General features: G+C 41.2%; 2 protein-coding genes across 7 annotated transcripts; one reads left to right on the top strand and one right to left on the bottom strand.

The window, feature by feature from the left end:
* Positions 1–215: 215 nt before the first annotated feature.
* On the bottom strand, positions 216–27,564 carry LOC125022274 (dickkopf-related protein 3-like). Of its 5 annotated transcripts, none has more exons than XM_047608790.1 (5): positions 27,381–27,559; positions 1,877–2,029; positions 1,486–1,660; positions 1,191–1,392; positions 216–499 (listed from the first exon to the last, which is right to left on the bottom strand). In XM_047608790.1, exons 2-5 carry the CDS (start codon positions 2,027–2,029, stop codon positions 439–441), a joined length of 591 nt encoding a protein of 196 aa, XP_047464746.1. In that variant the 5' UTR covers positions 27,381–27,559; the 3' UTR covers positions 216–438. The 5 variants fall into 5 exon arrangements, with proteins under 5 accessions (XP_047464746.1, XP_047464743.1, XP_047464745.1 ...); XM_047608787.1 differs by having other exon boundaries at positions 1,877–2,071; positions 27,381–27,558; XM_047608789.1 differs by lacking the exon at positions 27,381–27,559 and adding an exon at positions 9,660–9,784 and having other exon boundaries at positions 1,877–2,071.
* LOC125022273 (plexin domain-containing protein 1-like) lies at positions 11,240–26,386 on the top strand. Of its 2 annotated transcripts, none has more exons than XM_047608786.1 (13): positions 11,240–11,798; positions 17,543–17,691; positions 21,049–21,192; positions 21,273–21,342; positions 22,167–22,289; positions 22,375–22,493; positions 22,581–22,680; positions 23,524–23,619; positions 23,707–23,788; positions 23,872–23,932; positions 24,616–24,739; positions 25,376–25,536; positions 25,639–26,386. In XM_047608786.1, exons 1-13 carry the CDS (start codon positions 11,723–11,725, stop codon positions 25,762–25,764), a joined length of 1,431 nt encoding a protein of 476 aa, XP_047464742.1. In that variant the 5' UTR covers positions 11,240–11,722; the 3' UTR covers positions 25,765–26,386. The 2 variants fall into 2 exon arrangements, with proteins under 2 accessions (XP_047464742.1, XP_047464741.1); XM_047608785.1 differs by having other exon boundaries at positions 25,364–25,536.
* Positions 27,565–27,650: the final 86 nt, after the last annotated feature.

The following is a 27,650-nucleotide window of genomic DNA, read 5'->3' as shown; positions in this document are numbered from 1 at the left end:
TTTTACACACAAGCGTGTGGCTTCAACTCTTCACCACATTTATTGTTATTTTTTATTATATCTTATTTACACCAGTATGTGTGTGTGATTTCTGCTGTACATAGTCATTGGTGGAAGTTCGGTTTATAAAAAAAAACTGTATGTGTACTAAAATTTTCATCTTTAAAATTAAGTTATAATACATTTAGCAGAGAACAAATTACAGATTAGTTTTTCTTTCAGGGAGAACATTTCTTTTTATTCTTTAAACTGACAGCAGTTTGACATTTATAGCTACAGTCATAGATCATTAAATGCATGAGGGACATTTACATACAATAGTGCTTTTGTCAAAATGTTCAAAATGAAACAAAAAAAACATCAATGTTGTCAGACTATACACATTTCTTTATATACAACATATTTACATAATAAATAGCTTTAGTATTGAGGCTGATATCAAAGTTTGGGCACTTGGCAGGTCCAGCTTGTCCATTCTGGCTGGTAAACAAAGTCCCTCCTGAAAGACAAACAGACTGAGGTCAGGCTTTGCACAGGACAGATACATATATCAGACATGTGGAAGCATTGTAGGAGTTATATTGTGTTGTACTTCTTTGTCACAGTGAGTGAAAGGTTAAACTATTAACAGCTGCATAGACTAGAAATTACACATATACATATACATTAAAACTGTTTTATACACTATTTTGGATTTACTAATGTGCATCAATTGACGTTTTTACAATAATTTAATATGTATTTTGGTTTTCTGAGCTGTTCCTGGGTCTGTTCCTAAGAATACCATGCAAGTCTGGACACACAACATACTCAGAACTACACGTAATACAGGTATGTCTAATCAAAAAAATGCATTGTATGCTGTGCATTTACTTGACAAAGACTAGTTGCACTGCAGGAAGTTTTGTGGGAACCTCCTATTTCTGCTTCTACCTGGGTTTTAATGAGGGTTGAGCAACAGCCAACAAAGTTTTACAGCTGTCATTTTTAAAAATCCTTCAATGGAACCTAAAAATCTTGTTGCTGCATTTCTGAGAGATGGAGAAGTTTAAATATAAGACTAAAACAAAGGCAACTGGACTTTTCACCACTCATCCAAATAGGAATCAAAGAGCGACGGAGTGTCTGCTGCCCTTGTTTACCTGGATGTCACCGGATCTCAGACAAAACCTGGATTTGGCAGCACTTACTCTCTCCGGTGCGGTCCGCCGGTTTCTCGACACAGCAGGCCGTCGTCACACGGACAGATCTGGTTGATGCTGAACGCCAGGCCGCCGTCGGGCACGTAACAGCTTTCGCCACGGATCAGTCGCCTCTTGCACACCTGCTCGCCGTGATGCCGGGCGCAGCACATGGACGCTCCGCAGTCCCTGTCGACTTTACACCTTGCACCTACACGGAGGAGACGCTTGTTACTTCAGCTCAGTTTCTTGTATTCAAATGAAAATGCCTTGTGGTTTAAGTTCTAATTTCAAATCTGCGTACCCTCTTGTCCATTGGGGATGCTGCGGTGGCACTTCCCAAACATGCAGCTAAGTCCACGGACACACTGAGCATCCCTCCGACAGTAGTGACCCTCCCCGCGTAGAGGCACGCAGAGGCCAAAGTGGCGGTCGCACGAGAAGCCCCGTCCACAAGCCCTGTCATGGTCGCACATGGGCTGAAGAAAAGACGGGAAAACGTTACAACTCCTAGATGATTGTGAAGAAAACAGTTACATACATTCTTCAGAAAAGTAGAAAACTGCCAGCTAATTTTCTTTAAACACTAAAACAGAGCTGACTTCTTCTGTCCAAGGACTTTTGCGCTGATTACAATAAAGGTCTCAGTTACCTCTAACCATAATAATAGTCACGCTCCGTCCTTTGTATCTTACCGTGAGTGCTTTGGCGATGGGAGCGCTCTCTCTAAGTGCCTTTGCTCCCTCTTTGGGAGGACTGTGAGGCATGTTGAGCATCCAGGCCCATATACGAGCTTCAGTCCAGGAGAAGCTCAGAAAAACACAGAGTAGCCAGAGGTTCCCAGCCATCTCCAAACCACAAAAAATGAAGAAAAATAAGAGAGAGGGAAGCTAAAAATAGAAAAAGAAGACACCTATGAAATAAAATAAAATCCAAAGCTTTAAAAGTCCGAGTTAAGCGAGCGGTGAAGGGATCTACGCGGTGACACTGGCCGCCTCCTCTTGCTGCGTGACTTTTATAGAGCAACAGGGCTCAACTTCCCCCCACTGGGCTGTTTGTCCAAGCAACAGGGTAGGAGGAGACAATTAGTTGTTAATGGATTAACTAAATTGCCCGGGTCACCCCCTGCAGCCAGAAAATAGGAGCAAAATGACCAGTCACAGAGCAGGGAGAAAAGGGGACACAGGGAGGGGATGGACGGACGTGATGGGCTGACAACAGCTTCACACAATGGAGCCACGGCCAGCACCACCTCTGAGTGGTTATCGCTGCCAGACAAACAAACGAGGCGGACAAAGGCAGACAAACGCGCGACACGTTTCGCTGCTCGCCGAGTGACAGGTGAAGACGTCGCAGGCCCTGGCCCCCCACCCCCCCCGAACGCCGGGCAAACACCCCTGGCCCTGACCTCGGCTATCCCCGGCGCCCCCCTACCCTATCCTACTCCAGACCCCACGCTGGGAGCAATTTGGAAAAGTGCACCCCGCAGACGACCCCATGATCTCATTAAATGTAATTACCATCAGACATTAGTTCCCATGGGGAGAAGGGGAGAGAGCGTGGAGAGGAGATAAGGTGCTTTGAGGGGAAAAAAAAGAAAAGAAAAAAAAACTTGGGGTATTTTTACTTTGAGCGCTGAAAGTGTCACATTTTGAAATACTCAAAATCATGAGTTAAATAAAACTTTCAACTACTTAGTAAAAACAAAATTCCTTATTTAACTTGCCTGCCTCCCTGTTATGATTTGTATGACCTTCCTTAGTCGTATCTTTGCTATGAATCCTTCACAGCCGAGCTTTAAACCAGCACTAAATGGGATTTTAGTCTGGAAAACTCTCGTCCTGACGGCCAGTGAGCGAAATGAAATGTTTTCGCTCTGGGGAGTTTTTATTTTTTATTTTTTTTGCCCTGTTAAGGCTGATTTCTTACTCAGAGACCCTTGATAAATATGGGCACAAGCCTGCAAAGCCTGTTTTGGTTAACTGAGAACATGAAAATCCCTCTTCTGGCAACCCAGCAGTGCAAGTCAGTGTGCATTTGTCGGCTGTTATTGGAGTGAGCGACTGTGTGAGAAAAAATATGTCTTGGTAACGAGGTATTGATTCGCGTCAAGCGCGCCGAGTTAAAGCCGCTTTCCAGAAAACAAACTAAAGACCGGGGTTGGATGAGGTTCTTGGAAACATGGAAAAACCCACAGAGCTGAAAACAGGTATAGACATTACCAGCTCTGATCGACCATGAGTGAGGTACATTCCTCAGAATCTGAACAATAGTGTGAATTTCTGTCCATATTCTGGTGAAAGTTCAATCCACTGTTTCCACGCCCGCTTGAATGAACAACTGCAACAATCACTTATATCGCATGTCATACCTTCTCTACAGTCGTGTCGTTGTCCAAACTGACTCAACTTTTTTTTTCTGTTATTATGCACGACATGATACAACACAGGCCAATTTGAGCTTGTTTCTTTTGGCCCCAGGAGGAAAAAGCCAGACCGCCTGGCTCAAGGTTAAAATCTAAAAGCCAACAAGTATGACCATTTGATGACTGTATTTTTCTGCACCATCCATCTGTTTTGGCATTTCTGCTTCTTTAATACAAAAGCCAAAGTCACACTACTCCTGACTATATGAATTTAAATCTTACTGTTTTGCTAGATTAAATCTCGTTTACGAATTTACTGAATTGACACGAAAAGCTTACTTGTATTTAGAACCCATAACAGCCTCACGACCGTCTCCTGCGGTCACTCCGAACACAAACAGATGCACGCACTTGTGTGGCTAACTTTGTCTACACTCTGCACTTAATTCAAACCTTAACAGAAGGCACAAAGTCTCAAAAATCCCTTTGTGAGGAAAGAAAGAACGGGCTGAATTGTGCTCACCCCAAACCGGTCCTTGCAAATATCGCTGCCTGAATAATCATGCGTACAAGGACGTGTCTGTGAAGGTTTACTCGCGGATTTGTTGGGTTTTTGAAGACATTTATGCACATTTTTCAAAGCAGATCACCACTCATTTAGAACAGAAGACTCCCCACCAGTGTTTTGGACCGAGCCCACAAGCCTCCGGCCTACCATTAGGACCTGGTACCCCGCACACTGTAGATGAACTGTGTTGTCGATGATCATAACTAATTCTACCGGTATCTGACATTAGCATTCACTGTTTCATTAGCATTCAGTATTTTCCCCTCAGACAGAGATGCCTGGATAATTGTAAGTAATTTACATGTTCTTAGTGGCAGACAGCACAGATCAGATACACAGATATCTCAGCTCCGGGCAGTTAAGTCCTTATCAAAACAGGCTAACACAGACTAATGACGTAATTGGCGGTCACTTAGTAGGCACAATAGCTGCAATTAGCAACATGTAAACAAGTATTGTGTCACGGTTATGCAGCCATTTGAGCGGTTTATTTATTCTAACTTATGTGTATTTGGGAATTCAGTTGGACCGAGATGCAAAGAGAGGTGAAAGCGTCTTATTTCTTGTCTGAAACGTGCAAATATGACGAGTCAGGCTCACCAAACCTGACTCGTCATATTTAAATTCCCTTCCTAGAAAGGTTGTTTTTCCTTTAGATTACGACTCCCACTCCGCCCCCTTATCACATTCTTACAAGCACGTATTTTAAAGTTCTACATTCGTACTTACAGCAAGACCCCCCCCCCTTCCCCTCCCCTCATTTTATTTACTCAATGCCAATAGCAGATAACTGTCTCCAAGCAATCCTCAACATGTTCTCCCAGTGTTAATGACTCCGCTAATGACGCCAGTAATGAATGTGCTGGCTGTCAGAATCAACATCGCTGTGGGTCTTGCAATTAAGGACTAACAAAAACAATGGGCAGGGTGACGTCTCTCCATTGTAATGGACCTTGACCCCCCACGGGGAGCTGTGAATGGCGGAGGGCACGGGCAGTCCCAGGAGTCCGCTTTCCCCACCACCAAAAAACATGCAGAATTGGGATAATTTGCAATAAACCCCACACAGTGAAAGTTTATTCAGGGTAGCTACTGAGGAAAATCATTCCTCAAATAAGTTTAATATGCGACAAATGTTCTCAAATGTTCTCAGGATAATAAGTAATAGCAAACACAAAGGAGGGTGCAGGGGTTTTATGCAAGTAGTGCTATTTTAATAGTTTCTTGTTCTGTTATGTGTCATTATGTTTTATTAGAGAGGGAACTCTGTCAATGCACACTATAAAAGCACTGTGTGCATGCTTTAACTGGAAATCGGTGTGTATTTTTTATGTAGAATAAAACGGCATCTAATAAGATAACTGAGGCAAAATATGAATAAAAGTTCCAGCTCCTTTAAGTTGAACATCCCACAACTTAACTGTACACCCAGTTAAAGAAGTCACACTTTCCGTACGAAAAATAATCAGTTAATAGAGATTTAGCTTGATTAGCACCTAGCTGGTGAAGCCTTTGACAAGTGAAGAGATGGACATTTATTGCAGCAGTTGTTTGAGACAAAACTAGTGTCTTACATTTATTGGGTAGTCAGACACGTGAGTCCAAATCAATGCTAATGTTTGCTAAAGCTTAGCATAAAAGCAAGCCATGCCAGCAGCTTCTCTTTTCGCTAATTACAAAGAAAAACTGTGAGGAATTAAAGAGCTTGTAGCTCTTTGGTCGTTCCGCTAAAGGAAAATGAATACGCATATGGTCCTTATTATTATGCTAAGATGCTAACGATGACAACGTTAACATAGCAATGTTTCTACGGTGCCATCTTTGCCATCTGACTACAGCTAAACACATAGCTAACTCCCATATCTTTAATGTATGTAAGCATCAACAGATGTACACTGGGAATATAAGTCATGCTAACTGACCTTTTGCTGGTGTCATTCCACCACCTTACAGTCCTTGTACACCTGGTAAAGTTAATGGAACTTTATAAGCACACCGCGTTCATCTTTCAGCCTTAGCTCTCGACGGACTACAAGCGGGGAATGCCTCAGAGCCATTTCTCATTGTTTGTCGACAGACATTCCACATCTTCCACAGACACGTCTGAGGTTTTAGATCACTGCTCATCAAATGCAATGAGCGGTGAAATGAAGGCAGTAAATTTTAACGGGAAGAAAAGATTGCCATTGTGGAATTAAAATCAGGTCCACGCTCACATCTGTACGGCAGATAATTAGTTGGAACCAGCAACCATGACAACCTCAGTGCTGTAAATAAAAACTGAAATGCCCGTCCATATATTTTACTTCAGTAATGCATAATTAACCTAATCTTTCTTATTTTATGTTAATGTCGACTCCAGTTATAAGCTGTACTCTTCATTGTTGGTGAGACAGATGTTAATGTCTGTGTTCGGTTGTATTTATAAATTAGATAAATAGTTGTAGGTTGGCCAGGAGAAAAAAATTGTTTCTAAACGGCTTTTGAGACAGAAAAACCAGGTCACACAATGACTTATTGACCTAAAACCAAGTCAACACCTGTCATTTGGGATAATTTGAACACAGTGGCTGAAATCCTTGTGTCCCGGTCAGAAAGACACATTTCTGACCGGGACATTTTGTACCCTAATTAATGATAATCTAATCCTTGCTTTGGGTCTGCACAAGTAATTAATAGTCTTACCTCGCCATTAAAAATAACCTCAAACAAACTAAACCTGCATTCTATTTTGGTGTCAGCTGCATTTCTGGTAAGGTTTATATAATGTTCTCTATAACCTGTTTCCAATTGGAACAAGACAGAAGAGTGTGACTCCTTCGATAATGGGAAACAGCCCTGTGTCTTCTTTGTGCCAGTGATTTAAAAAAAAATGGGGGAAAAGAAGAAGAGGGCAAGGGGAGAATATGGAGCAAGGGTCAATGGTAGTCACAACTGTTTTATGTGTTATGTATTTAAAATAACTCCAAATATCCTGTAAGGACCTGTCTCGTATACAGGATCAAAGCAGAGGGAAAAGGTCATTCTTTTTATGTCTTCTCATCATAAGCTCCAGTGAAACTCGAGAAGTTCCTGGTGCTAGCTGTCCTGGATGTTATATTTTCTGGTTTGAATTACACACCCGTGCCACAGATCAGCAGAATCTGAAACGTTAACAACTTTGGTAATTGGATTCGTGGTTTTTATTGTTGTTTTCCAAAAAATGTCCTGTTCTTGTCTGAATTAAAAGAAAACCCAACATGAATCATCATAGTATGCTGGGCTGTCAAGAGCCTCAAGGAAGGTTCAGTGCGCCTTGGCAATAACTTCCTAAAGTCTCTTGAGTTTAATTGATAGGTGGAACATGCCACATGTTGCCGAGTTGTGTAAACTGCTGTCAAAACGGGTTCAGATCAGGGACGGGATTAATTCAAATAGATACTTTCTGGTGAGACTTTTTGCTAACTTATATTAAATCACCCAATGAGAACAAAATCCCTCTTGTAATCAACTGAATGAGTCTTGATGGTAGGTCATTTTAAAACAGATTGAGAGGTGTTGCGCACAATGTTGATAATTTGTTGGGTATGAAAATATCGGCGCCTGATGACCATGTTTGATCGTACGTGATTGTTTCTCTCTGGCTGAAATAAATCATCGGGTGACAAGTTTCCAGAAGAAACAGAAACATGGAGGCAGCAAATCAACCAGTCGTTCAAGCAAGTGTTTGAAAAGATGAAAGAAGTTGGAATCGATGTGGGCAGCAAAGTCGCAGAAAATCTGGATGGATGTTTGGATGTTGGAGCACGGAATACTTACAGAGACTTTATTACTTGTTCCCAACGAACAAAGGGCACATTCCCTTCACCTGTTTGGTGCTCTGAACTTCACAAAAAGACGTTGTCACAATGGTGACTAACAAAATGGAGGAGAAGCCTGTTCTTTCCCAAGCCACATCACATCGGAAAGAAATGACCACAACAAGGATGAACGACGTTGGTGTGATGTAGTCACAATATTGTTTCTATGGAAACAAAATCCCTTCTCTGATGAACTGCATCCCGCCTCCCTGCCAGTGCTTTTCTGCCAGAAAAACTCATGCTACATGGAGACGTGTCATTACGGGGTTTTCCCTATTTTTCAACCTTGATTTTTACATCTACATTTATAGACAGACAAACAGATAAAGAGAAAGACACCAAAGCCACTTATTTGTGTCATTGCATTATATATTCAAAAGATGCATTTGATTTTGTGACATTGCTCGCTAACGTCCCCCAAATTCCCAAAACACCGCATTGGCTTTTTTTTCTTTTCTTTTTTGTGTGGCTCACTTGTTCCAAACATTGTCGCTGAGTCAGAAGGAAATTCTGAGATTTGGCAAGGCTGCTGCATGTTGCAACAAATCCTGTCAATGTATTTCTAATTAACTTTTCACATGAATCAAGACACAAGTCTAACGAGTAATCATGCGGAACAAATTTACCTGAAATCAGTTGACTCTGAAGTTCTTGTGTATTAAAACATAGTAAAGCAAACATTATATAAGCGTATAAAGAGACCGGATGTATTTTAGGCATCATCCTGTCCAATGAGTTGTCAACCTCTGCAGAACCATCATCTCCGCCAACATCTTTTTCCAATTGATCACTTGTTTATCCTTTCATCGGGCCTGAAACGCATTTTTATGTTGCTCTTTCCACTGTCAAGCTAAATTAGTTTCACCATTCATCCAGAATTTTGTCTCAGTGTAACTGAACAAGCTAGGAGCCACATGACGGTAAAAAAAAAAAAAAACAACAACAACAACAATAACAAAGCATGCCCCAAATTGAGAGGAAAGAGACCACGATCTCTGTTATCTACCACCTGTTAGCATATTTGGCTGATTTATGTGTGTATACACCCATCAGCCACAACATTAAAACCACTGCCGGGAAACATTTGTGTCTGGTATTTGAGTGGATGTTACTTAGACATGCACCACCCACATAGACCAGACCACCCCATAGCAATGACAGGACGCAGCCTGATACAGACAAAAAACATGAAAACCAGCACAAGGTGTTGACCTGGCCTCCAAATTCACCTGATGCCAAACTGATCAAGTATCCTTAATCCATAGGATCCAACTAACAACACTGTGTTGCCGAACACCCTCAGAAGTCACAAATGTTTTGGAGGCACAACAATATTAGGGACATGGTCATAATGTTATGCCTGATTGGTTTATATATTTTCTTTAGATGTGCATCATGACATATTCTGTTAAGTTCTGAACTACACCTCACCAGAGTCTGCTGACACGCATTTTATGATTTACAATAGATCTGAAAGAATTTAACAAGTTGTGACGTTCTTCTCTACAAAGAACGGTGTCTTCCTAATAGATCTCTAATGTGTGTGCAGCTCCAAGGGTTAACACTTTAGGCATGGCAAATAACATAAAAATATCACATTGCTCACTAATAACCTCAGTTGCTTGGTGTGAATATTTATGTTAATACTGATACACCCACCAATATCTCATCCTCCTACTCAGATTTACAACTGACAGAATACATACCCAAGGATAAAGCTGGTTTTATTCTGCATTCCTCTACTGTCCAAAAAAAATCCCATTAAAAGCTCAGAACAAACAAAGAGATGATCCTCCTCACATGCGCTGTGGGTGTAGCCAATGCCCAATATATCTTGTGCCATGGAGCTCGCCTGCTAACAAACAACAGCACCACATAAATGAGTCATACTGTAGAATTGGGTGGCATGATGCTTCATTTAAACAGACATACACAGTCAATCCGTCATGCATCCCCCTGCTACTGGAAATCCTCAGCAGGGGAGCACTGAAAATAGTCCCTATGTACTATTTATTTAAGACCAAGTGATGTTTGCAAAACAAGAAAGAACTTAAGTTAAAAAAATATGAAAAACATGAATATAAAGTAGTTGGTGGTTTTAGTTTTTTCATTAGATTTAAAATAAAACCAGTCTTACCCTCTAATGTTATTAAAGGACCAGTGTGCAGGGTTTAGTGTCACCTACAGGTGAGGTTGCAAATTGCAGTCAAATTTGGCTCCCTCACATTTCCTCATGTAAGAAGTCCTATGGGGGCTCTGACTACAAAGTAAAGATATGAGGGTCCAGGCAAAACTTTAGGCTAATAGGAACACAGTTAGTCATAGCTACAGGTGGTTTTAATAAAAACATAACATAGTAATAATTATAATAATATAAGAAATGTCAGATATTCAAGATCAGATAATTCAGTAAATTTTTATGAACTACAGAAATTAATTACAAAAATCACCTGAATCATTGAAAAAACTCAAAACAGCATCAAAATCAGCCTTGAACTCTCTATATTAGTATTACACATGCAAATATTGTAAAATATAATGTCACAGCTTGAACCCTGTCATTAGTTGCATTACACTTTTTCGCAAAATAAAAGCGATATCTCTGAAATTTAGAAAGTACCACTGCGCTTTTGTACGTGTTTCCAATGAAAGGTGTTTTGCGAACGAGCTGCAACTCTCGTAAAGTCTCGTCTCGCGATATCCCATAATTCTCTTAAATTCTCGTCACGCAAGACTTCACTTTGAGGAAATGGACTTCAAATGAACTGGTCACATGACCCTCTGCGTCTTCTCCAGTGTTGCTGGTGTGTTTCCATTGCACTTTTGCGCTAAACTGTTGCATCGATGCGTCACGAAACTACCTCTTGAGAGCATAACAGTGCTTTAGTGATATTTGAGAGGTTTTTCAAAATGTAGGTGTTTCCATTACCATTTTTTTAGTGTGATATTTAGGTTTTGCGCATTTATAGATGTGATGGAAACGCAGCAATTGTTTTAATTTGCTCTTCTTGCTATTTGCACTTCTGTTCAGATGCCAAACTGCATTCTGTTGTGTACCTGTGCTACATGCACTGACAATGAAAGTTGAAAGTGATAAAATCTTTATATGACATCAGGCTTCTAAGTCAATCTTTACCATTTGCATTAAGCCCTGTCATATTTCTTCAAACAAACCGCATTTGTTTTGGTTCAGCATGCTTCCACATGGGGGAGACATGCTCCTCCCAACTCCAACACCCCTTTTTCAGTTTGGAAGGAAAGAAAAAAAAATGCAGAAATACATAAATATTTCCTCTTTGGAGAAGTCTTACAAAAATCCAGAGCTCCTCTGTCTGAGAGAGACAAACAGAAGGAAAGAGACGCACAGACAGACAGAGGGGGGAGTGGAGAGAAGAGTTGTTTCAAGTGGAAAATAATGAGATTGCAGCAAAGGAAAAACAAAGACAAACAACAACCCCTCTCTCAGCTGCCTGTCCACTCTTCTCCTGCCATGAATTTGCCATCCCAGAAGTTGCTGTGAGGGCCTGACAAGGACGTACAGCAGAGAAGAGAGACAGGCGGAGGAGGGAGAAAAGCAGCAAACCTTGGCTGAAGTGAGGAAAAGGCAGTTGTGTGGGAGAGCAGAGGCGAAGAGACAGCAACGAAAGGTGGGGGAGTGGAGGAGTGTGGCGCCCCGTTCTTCCAAGCAAAGTGAGAGGGGAAACAGGAAAATAAAAAGGAGAGAGGAGTGATAAAGAATAGGGGAAGGAGGGTGAAGAGACGGCTGGACATGGGGCTTTGTGCTGTTCTCCTCATCTGTCTCTCCCAGGCTGAGCTGGGCAGAGTCTGGGCTCAGGAGCATGAAGGTAAGTCCCTTTACTTCAAAATACCAAGGTATTCATTTTGACTACCTTGCTTACGCAAGACAGCTTCCTGAAATCTCACTAAAGGTTAAATAAGAGCTGACCTGAATTCTTTGCTTCTTTGCAACTAACTCTAGCAACAGGCATGCTTTAATATTTTTTGGGAGGGAGGGAGGGGGGGTTTCTTTTTTGAGGTGTCTAAATATTTGTGCATGTGTGTGAAGCTAAAAGGTCCCTTGACAAATTTGCCAGTCACCGAAAGCACATGAAAGACTGCGTGCAGGGTTTTTCAATTTTTACTTTTTTTTTTTCTAGGATGACTTTTCAAAATGTCTGCATTTCTTATTTGAAAAACCGAAAGCCTGGTGCTCGTTTGCTTGAAAAATCCAGATCACGTGAAAGGAAATCCTTCACTTTCAGAGAACAAATGTCTGAGCTTAACTGGTAATTGTAGTGGCGGTTTGTCATTTATTGCTGCAGGCCTTTTGAAAAAGTGGAAAAACTCAACGAGAGCAGCAGCTGAGCCGAGAATTCCTAAATTTGCTCAGGTTTCATGTTTTTTTTTCTATGTCATCTCGAGCCATGTCACCTAACCCGTTCTGTGCATTTATACCTGTCTACGGATGCTCTACACCCCTCTGCATGTGTGTCTGTAGGTGTCTATGCGCATGCATGTATTTTTGCTCTCCTTGGAGATGCATTATTTTTAGCCAGCCCCCGTTCTTCTGCTGCCGCTCCTCCTCCGACAATCAGCAGTGCTCCAGTTTCTCTGGCCTCTCCTGTGGTCCCACTTCCTCTGATCAGGGCCCTCTGCAGAGGACAACCCAGCATACAGAGATATAGAGACATCTCCCACCCCTAACTCAAGACCACTTGAAGTCCAGCACAATGTCCAAGCATCTTTAGCACAAAAAAACTCAGGTTTCAGGTGAAGGTGTCAGCTTCTCCAGTTAGTATGACGACTTCTGATTAATGCTTGCCTTGCTCAACAAGAGGATCAACACCTCTACACTAAATATGCAAGGATTAAAGGGAGCGTACCCTTCAGACTGCCCTCATAACTGACGATAGACAGATGCCAAATCACTTTTACAGAGCACTTAATACTCCAGCAGTTACATAAAATTGATTGCATGGCTGTACCCGTTTCCTCAAAGGCCAGGAGCATCAACACCGTCTGCACATCTGCAATTAATCGAGAGGCACAATTTTATAAAATTGAATTATATTGATATGAAATTCAGAGAATGAGAGATGACGGTATGAACTGGTTCCTACCTTTGTTGTGAATTGTGATGTGTGGTCCTTATTTAATGTGTAATTCACATGGGAACCCTATATTTATGCTAGCAACTTTTGAGCAGTTTTAGCTACATGCAACCATCTTTACTCCACCACGCTCGCAATGACAATGCTAACATGCTAATGTTAGGCACGTATAATGCTATGTTTATGTGAGGATGCTAGCATGCTACCACTGTCTGATGTAAATGGCTGCAAGTCAAACTACCTGACAATGAAAAGTTTGGCTGAAACCTACCCCAGCTATCGTACCTTATCATTTATGATATTATTATATTATTATATTACGACAGTTAACCTAACAAGCATGTATTTGGACTGTGGGAGGAAGCTGGAGCACCTCAGAGGAAACCTACAGAAACCTTCTTGCCATCGGTGCTAACCACGCTGTGCGTCCCATAATGTAGGATGTAATGCTAAGGTATTATGATGGGATGGGGCCATTGGGAATACCATACATTTCTTCAGACTCATTAAAAAGTCTAAAAGCAGATGACCGACTGTAAGCCAGACCAACATCTGAGGCAGACAACAAACATTCGCAATATCGTGTCAATGAAGAATGTATTATTATTCCACTGAGTGGTCCCACACTATTCCATCCACCAGCATGTCTTCCAACACCTTGAGCATCTCAGTTGTCCATCTGCAAGATGATTCAGCAAATCACAAGGATCCTTATCTTGCATATGTTCCACAAACAGCTGATCAACAGAAATAGGCAGGATTGAAGTTTCCGACAAATACCAGCTCAACATCAACATCTAATCTTAAAACTTCAAAAACTATCAAAGCTAACAGATGTGAGGTTTGATAACTGGAATGTGGAAGTGAGTATACGCATGCCTCGCACACAAAAGGAAACATTACACCACTGAAAAAAAAGACAGTCTGTCTGCAAACTGGAATCACATGTCATCTGCACCTAAAATGAAAAATCCCTTCCAAATGTAAACAGAAAACAAAGCCCATCTATGACAGTTCATCTCTTAAATCAAACACTTTCTGAACTGTGAGTCCGATGGATTTGTCAGTATTCATCTAAACACCACATTTTTCCTTTTTGTTTTTAGGTCCTTATCAGTCCAGCTGCCAGTGTTTGTGATTGTGTGTTATGGTTACTGCCGTTCCTGAGGATAAGGTGCCAAATGGCTTCCTCCCACGCCATAAGCTCCAGGCTGGTTTTAACACAGATCAGCTCTTTTAAAATCCAAATGCAATAAAACAACCGTGATGAACTGTCCTGACACAGCTAGCAGTGACCCCTCGTTGCGATGACTGTTCAGCTAATGACTCCTTTGCCAGATGACGGCAAGGGCTCCGTAAAATCTCTGTCCTGACAGTAATGCTGTCATTTCTAACACTACACGAAACAGGACTGCCACAGGGTCACGACATTATCTGTATCTTGAGATTTATCATCTGTCCTCAGCTGTATTTGGACAGTAACATAATGGCTCACTGTCTTCAGAATATCTGTCTCTGGAGCAAAGATGTTGGCCTTTTGCTCCGGTTCAATGGGCCCGTAGATAAGTCTCCTTTGTTCACTTTTGCGACCAAGTGCACGCATTTGTGCCCTCGGCGTATCTTCGCCCAGATTTCGACTTCAAAGTGTTACACATTCGCACAGAAAGAGATTGTTTTCAGAGGAACTTTATTTTTCGTTCATGGACTCCCTCCATCCTAACAGACTGAAAGGCCATTTAGGTTTTGTCTGAGTTCAGGAACGTGGCTTTGGTTTTTGTCTAGTCCATTTTTTTGTCCACTGTCTAGGTTTCAGAAGCTTTCAAACAGAAACGATGTGTGTTTCATACATATCTGTAATCGGGGAAGAAAATGGTTTAGGAAATGATAAATATCACTTTCAGTTTTGTAAAGGCCACAAAGCTACTGTGTATTTCTGGGCAAAGAGTGTAATAGCACGAGATTAAGGGAGCGTGGGACATTTTAATGGAATGAATGAATCTGTATAACACAGCACACTGTATATGGCTCAACATGCTCTGTCCTAGTTTGATGTGACTCCCAACACCCACTAGGTTTGCAAGGTAGTTGCTGCAATGCAGACACATCTGAGGAAGCAGATACAATGGACACCACTGGCGTGCAGGTGCCTCAAAACCATTCATGTGTATTTACTCATCGCACAATAATAACCCTGCGGGATTAAAGATTTGATTCCCACTCAGGTCAACATTCCTGGCACAGTAGGGCGTATTGGATTAAAGAGCACTGAACATTGGTGCATAGACGAGCACAGAAATATCCTAAATTTAGAGGAATCCTTTACGTGAATACAAGGAGTGTCGGAGTGCATATTTACACCTTTTTGTCACATCTGTCACTTGAGCTAATGGAGTGTTGGGCCTCGTTTCAAATTCGCCAGGATGTTTTTTCTGCACCAGTTTGCACATTCCCAGTGTCCACATGTGTCTGCCAGACCTGGTGCTACTGAGGTCGTCTTAACTCAAGTCCTTACGTGAAACCCGGCCCACTCTTGAACTCTTAGTAGCCTCTTTTTGTTGGACGTTAATCCAGGCCCACATGCTGTCGCTTAGACAAGGTTAGAGATCTTCCAGGAAAGAAAACAAGTTCAGTTCTGAGGAAGTCTGTTAAGTAAAATATTAAAGTGACCCGATGACGCCTATTCTGTAATGACTAATACATGTCTGGTGTAACTCCTCTTTGCCACTTCTACTTCTTTAGCTGTTTAGTGCCGACGATGTGTGTCAACTTGACCCAATTAGGAGCCTCTTGCTCCGAAGGTGTGGAAATAGCTTCCTCTGCACCGTAATCAAACAAGATTCCCCATTAGAGCGATCTCCCTTGAGTTTGTGACAGCTTCACCGAGTTCTGTTCTCTTGTCCCATTTTGATTCTTTAGACATTTTTCAGTTTCTATTTGTCACTGTTGTTCCCCTGTCAAACAACAGAAAATTGTACTTTATGTAATCTTTATACAATTTTCTTGGGGGCTAGGGTGAGGGTTTCTGTGCAATCGTACAGAGCAGCAAAGTAACTGCATAAAGGTAGTTGGGTTTTGTTGTCTTTGGGCAGGTAGGTGGGTTTTGTTGTCTTTGGACAGAGGAAAGGCATCTAGTTCCAGAAGGTTTAGATTTACAGTATCAGTCCCCTAAACATGAAACAATATTTATGTGGCGTTCATGGCTTCCTTTTAACTATGTGTGAGGACAAAGTGATTTTAGAACCTGGCAGCAGGGATTTGCTCTTCAGTCGACTTCACTATCATCCATCATTAGCTAGGTCAGCCTTTGATCTTAGGTGAAAAGGTCTGCCTTGCAGTCACACGGAGAGGTCATGGTTTTGTGCAGGTCAGTCCAGTTCTTCCACAACAAAAAACTTTATTGCCCTGGCTTTGTGTGCAAAGGCGCTGTCGTGTAGAGACAAGAAAGGGCTAACACGAACTGTTCATAGTGAATTATCACAGAACGCTGAATCATTAAGATTTTAATCGGAACAAACAGATCTAGCCAAACCAATTAACTATGTGGACAAGATCCAGAGTGTCTACATACTTTCTGTCAACACCGTTTAGAAAGAACAACAGGCCGGCTCTTATCTTCCCTTTTCTCAAGATGTTTGTAACCTCCTGTTACTTAATAGCGCAGTTGAGTGAATTCGCATAAAATCCAGATTTATTCCTCAATTTAAGTATGAAAATACACAGACCTCCACTTTGCCGAACAATCAGCGATTTGTTCGGCTGATCACGCAACTGCTGACCAAAAACGAGGACAGTAAGTCATGTATGAGCTGAAAGAAATATAAACATCTATCTGCGATCTGTCGAGCAGATGTCACAAAGCCCCAAAGGAATGATGATGGTCAGCAAAATGTAAATATACTGAGATGGACACACTGCATTCATTTCCTACATACACATGACGGTTGGATTGCGCTTCACAATTAGTTGAGAATCAGCCACGTCATGAGTTTAAAATATCTGCATGACATATGTATAGAAAATCTACTAGAGAATCTTTTTTTTTCCTGTTGTTGTTGTTGTTGTTCAAATGTTTTCCTGTCTTCGCATGAGTTATTACTTCTAGACGTCTAAACATGGATTTAATTTTCTGTGGACATGTATGCCTGCTAATGATCCAAATTATAGTAACCAATAAAGAGCAGATGTGACCACAGGGCTCAAAGACAAAACCGTTTCAGTTCCTTTTAAAGACATAATTTTCACACATTTTGAAGTCAATGAGGCAATCAGATGATCACGATTTTCCCAATAACTTAAATGATAAATTATTAAAAGTCATTTACAATTTGGTGGTTAATATGTTGGTGGTCAGTGGGATAAATGCATAGCAATAAGAAAAAACCTGACTGAGATAAGAAACATATCTGTTTTTAAGTCAGTTGGTGGGTTCATCTGCGTGTTGACTCCATTCAGCTGATACAATGCCTAACTTGTTCTAGATGCACGGAGTGGGACTGCTCTGCGGACAGATGGGGACCCGTCCAGTTTGCACAGAACTAGTAGAGGCCAGCAAACCTCCCACAAACACAGAGAAGTCCGCAACACAGTTGATATCTCTACCCTGCCGGACAACATGACCCGCACAGTGGTGAGTGAACACTCAGAGTAACCAGTGTTACAATATCAAGGTAGTGTCCCTCAGCTTGACACAAAAGCTAAAGTCATATAACAGTCATATATATAGTCAAATAAAGCATCCTGTCACATATGGGGAGATGCAAACCAACTAATCCTGCCTCCTGCAATTACCATTCAGCTGTAGGTATTCAGTCAATTAAATGCTTGCCATTTTAAAACAGCAATCCTAAATATCATCTTGAAAACAAGGCTTGACAAAATGGTCAAAGAAAAGCTGGCCCCATGCTCTACCTTTACGCGACACTAAAGCTAGTCACAACTAAACTGTTAGCATCCTTGTGGATTGGAACATGTTAATTTTGTTAACCTTTCTTGTAATTACAGAGCCGAGTGTATCATACGCCCAGTGGACGGGGAAACAGTTTGAAACCAAGGGCTGATAAACTTACAAAATCACGGTTTCTGCATTCTTTCTGCTTAGAACTCATGTCTAGTTTAGTTCTGAACCATTTGGAGTGCAGGCTCTTTTGAAAGATAACATTTTCTCCCGTACAGTCAAAATCTGTTTAAGTGATAGTGGCATTGAGTAATGGGAGCTTGACTACACTAAAGAAGAAGGATTTTATGTGTTTTAGCAAAAATAGAATTTTTGGTATTGTGGACTGGGACCATGGCTTTATGTCCTAACAATTCCCCTTTCAAATTTAACAATAATACTACAGAAAATTTTAATTTTATGCAATTTTTGTGCCATTTGGAGAGCCTTGATAATCCATCTGTCATATTCTTGGGCTCTAATGAAAGGTTACACTTACACATGTAGTGTTTTGGTGGTAAATAACAATATGGACACACCAGTGCATAGGTATAAACACTTTTGATGGTGTAATCCTGTGCACCATAGCCACGCTTTTTGAGACGATTTTGAACGTCGTTGTTTTCAGAAATTCTTTAGGTATTTAATGCACCAAACACCAGTAAAGTGGGCTGCAACTGAACTTGAGCTTCATATGACAGAATATGAGCAGGTACCTTTTTCCACTCGCTGGCTATTGTGCAACTGCAGCAAACACTCTTCTGTTGGGTCAAAAGAGGTGTCAATGAAAAGTTCAAGCAATACTCACTGAGGAGCAATGAATTGGTTTCTCCTCTGGTTTTGGTTGGTCTGTACTTGGATCAGCTCATTGATTTGATGCGGGCTTTATTGCTTAGTTTTTGCAAGGGAAAAAGCATTGAAGACCTGCTTAGCAGTGGCACGTTTGAGTGACGGCTTTTACCTAAAAACATATATAGCACAATGTAGAAGAATGGAGGACTCATCGTTGTACACGGGTGGCTAGCACCCATCCTAGCTACAGCTGTTAAAAACAGAAAAAACAGCCACAGAAATGGCTAGAATGCAATCAACACAGCTGTCCATATTGTTGCAACCTTACTTAAATAAATCTTCCCTCCTGATTATTTTGGAAAACTGAGCTGAATGAATAAAGTTTAGGTAAGGTGTTCTTGTAAGTTCATCATTAGGCCTCGGGGATAGGATATGTTCTGGTAGAATGAGGTAAAGCTGGCCACTAATTACAAGGTTAGTGATTTGATCCTCGCATGTCCACACGTGTTCGGGCAGAACACTAACTCAATGGTTAGGTTAGTTTGCATAGTTGCATGCTGCCATATGTGTGGGAGAATTAATGGGTGAACTAAAAGCACAAAAGTGTTGTACAATTTCAGTCATTTCTTGGTTTAATAATGTGCTGAAAGGTCAGTTTGCTTTGCTCGAAAGACTGAGCGTTCAGTTGAAGCAGAGACATTTTCCATTCATCACCTTTTAGACCTGTGTGTGTATGTGTGTGTGTTTGATGAGGTTTTATCTGAGTCCCATGTCCCAGACTCGTCTTTCACTTGACTCAGCCTCAGTAAAAGTTAACCCAAATAAATTGTGTTGTACGTTCTTTTTTTTTTTTTTTGTCTCTCTCCCTTCAGTTCAAATTGAAAACAGACGACTTCCTCGTCCTGCCAACTTACAGTGTTTGCTCAAGTGTGGCCGCGCATGTGCACGTTCACACATGTGTGTGTGTGTGTCTGTGAATGAGTCACTTGGACAAGATCATAAGTAACCTTGTTGTACTGCTGCTGTTGCTCTTTTTTTTTTTCTTCAGACGAGATGTGGACCCAATTTCTCAGACTTCTTGTCCAATCAGAATCTCGCAGATAAGTCAGTCAGCTGTGAGGGAAAAGTATAAGAATATTCTCCTCACCTAGAAATCCCCCCACCTCTCCGGAAAACACAGGCTGGTGTCAGGCAGAGAAGATGGATGAAAAAAGTGGGTCACTTGCTGTATATGGAGCAGCCAGAGAGGTTGTGAGAGCGCTGCATTTAACTGCTCCACTTTCTGAGCCCACATGAAACCCCCAGAACCATTGCTCTCTGTCACCTTCAACTGTGCCATACATTAATAATGCCATCAAGAGTAGAGATCTGTATGGAGACACAAAGCTTTGTGTATAACTTGTAAACAGCTCCCCCAAGTGGAACTGTGTGGGCAGAAATGGGGAAATCAGGTCCTTAGGTCTTCCCCAACCTTTAGCACTTTCAACACAAACCACTATTTTCTTTAGACCCTTTTTTTATATATATGGGCAATATGTTCAGAACTTTTAGTTAATCCCCTCATCTACAAGTATAGCACATACTATCACTTTATGATCGTTTGTTGGACTTGAAAATGGGACGCAATGGCCAGATTAATCCTGATCATCTATGTCATGGAAAAAAAGCTGAAACAAATGAATAACATGTTTTAATCATGCTATTTACAAATGTGGTCCAGTTATTAAAAGATGTGAAGACAAAATGATACCCCAACAAACATAAATCTGGAAATTAGATGAATCTATTGGTAATCCATTAAAAAAACAACAACAACAAAAAAACGGGGAAAGTGCAGAAATTCTTCACAAAGATTAGAAATCAAGTAAGTAAAGGCTACAGCTTTCAACTACTTTAATTACATATCTATATATTTTACTGAGTCATTTATAGTTTTGTTTGACTGTTTGACCACACTACAAAAACATTCAGTTAACTACAGAGAAAGACGTTAATTCTCGCATTTGAGAAACTAGAACAAAATGTTTCATATTTTTATATATAACAAAGGACACAAATTATTAAGTGAGCGGTGACCTAAAATCATGGTGTAAACATATTAATGTTGAGTGCAATATCTTGGGGACAAGCCAGAGACCTTTGTTACCTACTTAATGTCTTACTAATAACACAGTACAGGAGTGTTAAACCCACTCCAGGCTTTACAGTGACTCCTCTTTTCACGAAAACCTCACCTAACCAGCGCCCTCGTTCTCTCAGGAGGACTCCCAGAGGTACTACAGATGGCAGAGTTTTGGTCCAAAAGACAGGCGGACTGAAACCTTGTGGGTAGATCTGAACAACCTGGAGAAAAGCCAAGTCAGAATCCACGGGATCCTGTCCAACGCGCACCGGCAGGCGGCGGTAAGAGGCGTGCACGCACATTCAAGCATTACTGGCAGATTTACACCCACTCATGTGTGATGTTTCTTCTTTTTCCACAGAGGGTGGCTCTCTCCTTTGATTTCCCTTTTTATGGACACTATGTCAGACAAATCATCGTAGCAACTGGAGGTGAGCGGTTTGATTTTTTTATAGCATGCACTGGGCAAATTTAAAGACTAACTGTCTAGCAGTGCGCTGAAGGAGACTTTGTTCTACCCTGGGGAAATAGTGAGCCCCACCAGGCTATAATAAATCTAATTAATTGCAAATGCCTTCATTTTTTCAATACTTTTAATTGCTTATAGGCTTAATGTCCTATATCCTATTTTTTTCATCTTCATTTCACTTAAAACGAATAATTTCTTCTTTGTTGCCATGCGCAAAAGCACAAGGTGACAGTTTGACACGATATTCATGAATGAAAAAACTACGCTAGTAGGAATGAATGTATAGATAGTTTTGATTTGGTTCATATTAAACCAGAGATTTTTGTTTGGTGAAGAAGACAGCAGTGAAGTTATTTTTCAGCGGTCAATGATTTCGTTGTTATCTTTAAAAAATAAAAAATAAACTCCATGGACATGACTTCAGAACAATATTCAGATGTAATTTTAGACTATGTGTCACACGGTATGTCCTCTGAATTTATTTGTAAGTGTTTGTCTTCTGAATATGGAAAACCACAAGGTTTTAATATAAGAAACATCCCAAACGTTTGTGTTTAACATGGCCATGCCTGTGAGAGCAATGTAAAAGTGTTGATTACTGCAAATTCCAAATGTACGCCTCTTTCAGTTTTATTGAAGGAAAATAAGAAATTTTTGTTGCACTTTTATGTTTTAAATCACTTTTCAAATCAAACAGTTGTTTTTTTTTCCAGTTGGTGTTTCTGGTTTTAAAAGTAAACTTTAAATACCACAAAAACACTTGTGTTTCTGGCCCCATCTCCCCAGGTTTCATCTACATGGGGGAGATCACTCATCGAATGCTCACTGCTACACAGTACGTCGCTCCACTCATGGCCAACTTTGACCCCAGCTTCTCAACGAACTCAACAGTGAGGTACTCGGACAATGGTACGTAGGAGTTCCTTAGGGCAGTCTATAATGTTGGGGACCTCCTGATTATCTCTGACTGGCCTCTGTGTCCCGCTCTGCCCAGGGAATCTATTTGCGGTGCAGTGGGACAACGTTCGTCTAAAGGACCGAGAGGCCGAAGGACCTTTCACTTTCCAGACAACCCTCCACAAAAATGGAACCATCGTTTTTAACTACAGAGATGTAAGAACTGGATTTGACCTAAATCGTTTTGTCTTTATCGTCTGTGTGTACATTATTGCATTTTATCCACTCTCCTTTTTTTTAAAGATCCCCTTACCAGTGGAGAAAATGAATTCCACTGAGCATCCAGTGAAAGTCGGACTGTCTGACGCTTTCATGGCATTCCTCCCCGCCGCAACAATCACAGGTCAGTTCTCAAAGGTCTGTTTTTTTTTCTTCAGCCAAAGCATTTGGAAGCTTATTGCTGTCACAATCAAAACAAAAGATGTTGCCTTCAAGTGGAACTCATGAGATTGCAGATAAGTGATGTACTCAAAATGCTTGGTGTTCAGGGTGGTTTCTTCAGAAAGTGATTTCTTTAATAGCATCACTTAGGGGTGGCTCAGGAGGTCGAGTGGTCGTCCAGTGGCGGTTCGATTCCACCCTATCCCCAGTCTCTCCGTCGTGTCCTTGATCCAGACACTTAACCCACCATGCTCCCAGTGTGAACTCCACTGGTGTATGACTGCAAGTGAGTGAGGTGGGCTGTGGTTGGACAGGCATGGATTAGCATGGATTAGCAGTCACGTTGCCGTCATTCTGCCCAAGTGCAGCTGTGACCACCAAGGTAGTTTACCACCACCGGGGTGTGACTGTGTGAACGAATGAATAATGTATCCAGTGTAAAGTGTCTTTGAGTGTCTATGATGAAGCGCTATATAAAACAGATGCTAGACAATTGTAAACGTCTAGAAGACACCAAGGCAAACGGTTTACTTGGCTAAGGACCTTGGCTAAGAAATGCACTTCCCATCCAGTTGAAAATGTCAACAAAAAATGTCCACAGAATCTGTGATTATTCCTGGTGCACAAATCCTTTCAGTATTTTGGGGGTTATTAAGACAATCTTAATAATAGCATAACTTAAATATTTCATATCCTATGCAAGCTGTTATGAGGACCAAAAATACAGGTTACAGATTTTTAGAATTTGTGCAAGGACATGAGAATTTCTAACAAAGCTTACAAATATTCCCTGTTTGTCTTGAAGAGGCAAAGCGGCGCACTATCTACGAATATCACCGTGTTGAGATCGACACCACAAAGATTGTTAGCAGATCTGCTTTCGAGTTCACGCCTCTCCCCAGTGAGTATCGTTACAAAATGCTGCGACGACCTCGCTTCATTATCCACCTCCCTAACAGCAGAACACTTGTGTTTCTGATTCCTCCAGCTTGTCTTCAGCACACATCCTGTGATCTCTGTCTAACGTCCAACTTGACAACCGGCTGTGGCTGGTGCAACACGCTTCAGCGGTAAGGCGGAATTCTTTAAATTTGTCTCGTTTTGAAGCCGCGGAGAGTTTGGCTCTGCTCAGTTTCTTCTCACTGGGTTTCAGATGTTCTGACGGCATCGACCGGCACAGACAAGAGTGGTTGGATTACAACTGCCCTGAAGAGGTGAGATATATTTACAATTAACACAATAGAGATAATGTGTCAGCACCTGGACTTTACTACACTGCTGATCAGATAATTGAAGGATAAAAATGCCTTATGTAACCACTTCAAACAAAGCCGACTCGCCTGATCCAAAGAAATTCCCAATCAGACTGAGAGGGGTGGTGTGAAGACAATCTCTTCAAGATGAAATATTAGCTCCTAATGACCATCTAAACACTTGATCTGATTGCTCTTCTCCAGTTGGAATAAATACATACACACTTTCCGAGTGAGACAGAAATACGGGGAAAATAAATCAACCATTTGTTTAAATAAGTGTTTAAAAAAGCTGAACCAAGCTGGAATCGAAGTGGGCTGCTACGATGAAAATGTGGATCCACTTTTGGCAATCTTACTCTATTAAATGAATTTGGTGTTGTCAGTGACATCTGGGAAACCGTTTTATTATCTTATTATTCTTTTGTTATAGTTCTGTCAGATTTGACAAAGTGAGCAGAACCACTTGCGCATGTCAAAAGTTCCAGTCTGATTGATGTTTCGCACCATGTAAACACATAAAGCAGCTGGCATCTAATCAGAGGATAACATTTGGCCTCCATGTAAACAGATCAGATGAACTCTTTAATCAGAATGATTAGAGGAAACAGAAATGTCCATGTAAACGTAGCATTCCCCCACAGGCTAAAGGCTCATGTGAGGACTACAACCCAGTGCTACCTGAGGGCTCCATGAGCTCCTTCAACCAATCATCTCCAAGTCCAACATTTTCCTCAGCGGTGCTTGAAGAGCAGCCCGTCACTAGGGGTGAGTAAACAGAAGATGAAGGTATTCTAGCAAATGTTCACAGAAATCTGGAGAGTTATGAATCGACTGATTTGGTCGATTCAGATTTGCAGTCCAGTGATAAAGAGTCAAGTCGGAAAAAATCATGTCTAGTTTATTTCGAGATCCGGGAACACGAAGAGAGGAAACAGTCTGACAGGGCTAAAATACAAGTAGTTAGACAATCTGAAAGGTTTTGAATAAATTTCCAGGTTAACAAACAGTGTCTGGAAATGAAATCACAGGCAGACATTAACGTTTTTATCCAAACTGTCCTGAGTAAACATCCGCACAAGTTTATTAACTTTCAAGTAAAGCTGTTTAGAAAATCTGACTACTTATTTCTGTCTTGCAGCATTTGGAGTTTGTGCAACTCAATGATCATGAGGAGGATTTTGACTTTAAACAAAAAGCAGACTACTAATGGAAAAGTCCATAAATTCATGCTCTTCCAATAATTACAGGCCTCATAGGTCCATCTGGTTTTCTGCTTTTGACCACTTAATCAAATCTTTGGTGGTATTAAAAAGGTTTTAAAAAGTTAACTGTAGTTAACGCTGTCATTTTCACAGACCACACATGTCAGCAACGTGTCAACTCTGTTAGGCTTCCTTTCAGATTTACAGACGGGCCCTCCAAACCACAGCGGGATAACGGAGAACACAGCCATCATAGCAGGTGTAGTGGCCGCACTAGCGCTGCTTGTGGCTCTGACCTTGTTGGCCGTTTACTACATCAACACACACCCCACAGTTGCTCCACCGTTCTACCTCATGCAGGTGAGAAAAACGACCTCATGCTCCATCGACGCACCCCGTTTTCATACATCGCGTACATGCCATCAATAATATGCAACCGGTGTCTGTTTTTTTTTTTTGTAGCGACGTACCAACAACTACTGGCCCTCTATGAAGTTCCGAAACCAGGGTTGTCACTCCAGTTACGCTGAAGTCGAGCTTGGGGGTCACGAAAAGGAAGGTTTTGTTGAAGCTGAGCAGTGCTGCTAAGCTTTTCTGGACACGCAGGCTTCAGTCTGAAGAAGAAGGGACGCCATCTTGAGGGATGTAACGGCACTACGAGAGGATGGACATTCAGGCAGACCACCGACACGAGATGTCCTTACTCCAACCTTTGCGGCTGGACAGTGTTTACTGTAACTGCTCTTGTAGCTCTTTCCAGCTTTCTCTGTGTCTTTTGCTGTTCGCCATCACACGGGATTTGCCATATTATCCAAGGGTTGGAGGGTCTGAGAAGAAGCCGGCTGCGCAGGAATGATGAGATGCAAATGTTCTAACTGTCCATCAATGCAAGGGGATGTCAGGGAATGACTCAAACTAGCCTTCATACTGCAAACCAATGTACAGCTCAATCCATGTATGTGTTTTTGTTTTTATCCATTTTCTTTTTGTTTCACGAAACTTCTACGCGAGCAACGATTGGTTCATAAAATGTTATACCTATGTGGACTTCACTATGACACATATTTAGCTATATAACTGATAGTGATTATAATGATCATCTTCTCTGGAGAAATATTGTTTGGATGTACTTTAGAGACATCAAGTTATGAGAGCTTTACTTGAGCCTTTCTGTTTAAATGTCTTCTAATAAAAGCTGGTGGTGAGTGTTGATACTCATTTGATGTGGTGAAAACCTCAGACAGACCATTTTGAAAAACAAACAAAAAAAAAAGTTTAGACTAAATTCAGAGTCGTGCGCTTAAAGAGAATCTTCAAAGATAGTTTTCTGTCTAATGTCAGACAACAAAAGTTAAAAATAACTGCACAGTGTGACAAAGATCTGGGAGCGTTAAATACAATAACCCAATGTAAAAAAAGCAAAGTCTGTGGTGGCACAACTTGTCGTAACTTTGTGATATTTTGCTGGGATTGGAAAAAAGAAGTTGGATAAAAAACTGCTTGGGCAGATGTGTCAACATGTGGTGTCCACATGTGCCACTGAGAACTGGAGGTCAGTCTTTAAGTACACACCGTCTGCTGCTTTGTGTTGTCGGAGACTTGTTGGCTATTGTTAAAGTGCTGATTTAATTTCCCAAGTATCACACATGTTTGATATTAATTGGGCAGGCCAAGACGAGCCTGGATTAGGATCTAGGCTAAGTAATCGCTCATGTTACCAGATAATAAAGCAAGGTCCATACATGATCAGGTACAGGTCATTTTACCCAAAATGGTGTAGCTATTTGCAACACTGCCACACGGTGGAGCCATAACACTAGAAGAAATTAAACTGCCCGTGTACTGATCCTAAATGACAGAGATGCAAAAGTATCTACCACATCCACTATCAACGCATGAGGTCAGAAAGAGGCAGCTGTGATCAGCCAACAGCTGGCAAAACAAGATATTCCCAGGGTGTTTGCTAACTGTATTCTAACACAACAATTAGCAAACATACATCAATAAATAACACGACAGTCTTTTCATATTATTATGATATAAAATGATGAAAAGTGCTGGACACCTCCTCAGCACTGTTCATAAGCTAACTGCTCTATGGTAGCCTCAGTTAGCCGTCATGACCGGTGCTAATACACGTGGCGTCAAGACACTATAATTATCAGCAAATAGTTCATCAACAAAAACTTTTGGGGACTACTTACATTTCGGCGGGTGCACTAAAGGAGGGTAATATAACCTCTGTTCTTCTGAGACGCTCATTTGTAACCTGGTATAAACTTTCCTGTGGAACATACCATTCTGTGCAGGTGGGGAGGAAGAGTCCAAATATAGCTGGTGGTGGTAAAACAGTATAAAAATACAGGTTCTGGCTTGGCGTAGAGAGCCGTTACCACACAGACTGCCACCGTAACATAAAAACGACAATACATCGATGCGATGATGGATATACGCGATTTGTACGTAAGACGAAC

Source organism: Mugil cephalus, chromosome 16 (genome assembly GCF_022458985.1).
Source record: "Mugil cephalus isolate CIBA_MC_2020 chromosome 16, CIBA_Mcephalus_1.1, whole genome shotgun sequence".
In the NCBI taxonomy this organism is placed as follows: domain Eukaryota; kingdom Metazoa; phylum Chordata; class Actinopteri; order Mugiliformes; family Mugilidae; genus Mugil; species Mugil cephalus.
The sequence above is the reverse complement of the archived record's forward strand: the minus strand, read 5'-3'. Positions and strand labels throughout refer to the sequence as shown.

Coding starts and splice junctions, on each gene's coding strand:
- LOC125022274 (XM_047608790.1), bottom strand. CDS start 2,029: ATGGCTGGGAACCTCTGGCTACTCTGTGTTTTTCTGAGCTTCTCCTGG. Junction 1,661..1,876: donor CCATCGCCAAAGCACTCACG/GTAAGATACAAA, acceptor TCTTTTCTTCAG/CCCATGTGCGACCATGACAG. Junction 1,393..1,485: donor CATCCCCAATGGACAAGAGG/GTACGCAGATTT, acceptor TCCTCCGTGTAG/GTGCAAGGTGTAAAGTCGAC.
- LOC125022273 (XM_047608785.1), top strand. CDS start 11,723: ATGGGGCTTTGTGCTGTTCTCCTCATCTGTCTCTCCCAGGCTGAGCTG. Junction 23,620..23,706: donor CGAGTTCACGCCTCTCCCCA/GTGAGTATCGTT, acceptor TGATTCCTCCAG/CTTGTCTTCAGCACACATCC. Junction 23,933..24,615: donor ATTACAACTGCCCTGAAGAG/GTGAGATATATT, acceptor ATTCCCCCACAG/GCTAAAGGCTCATGTGAGGA.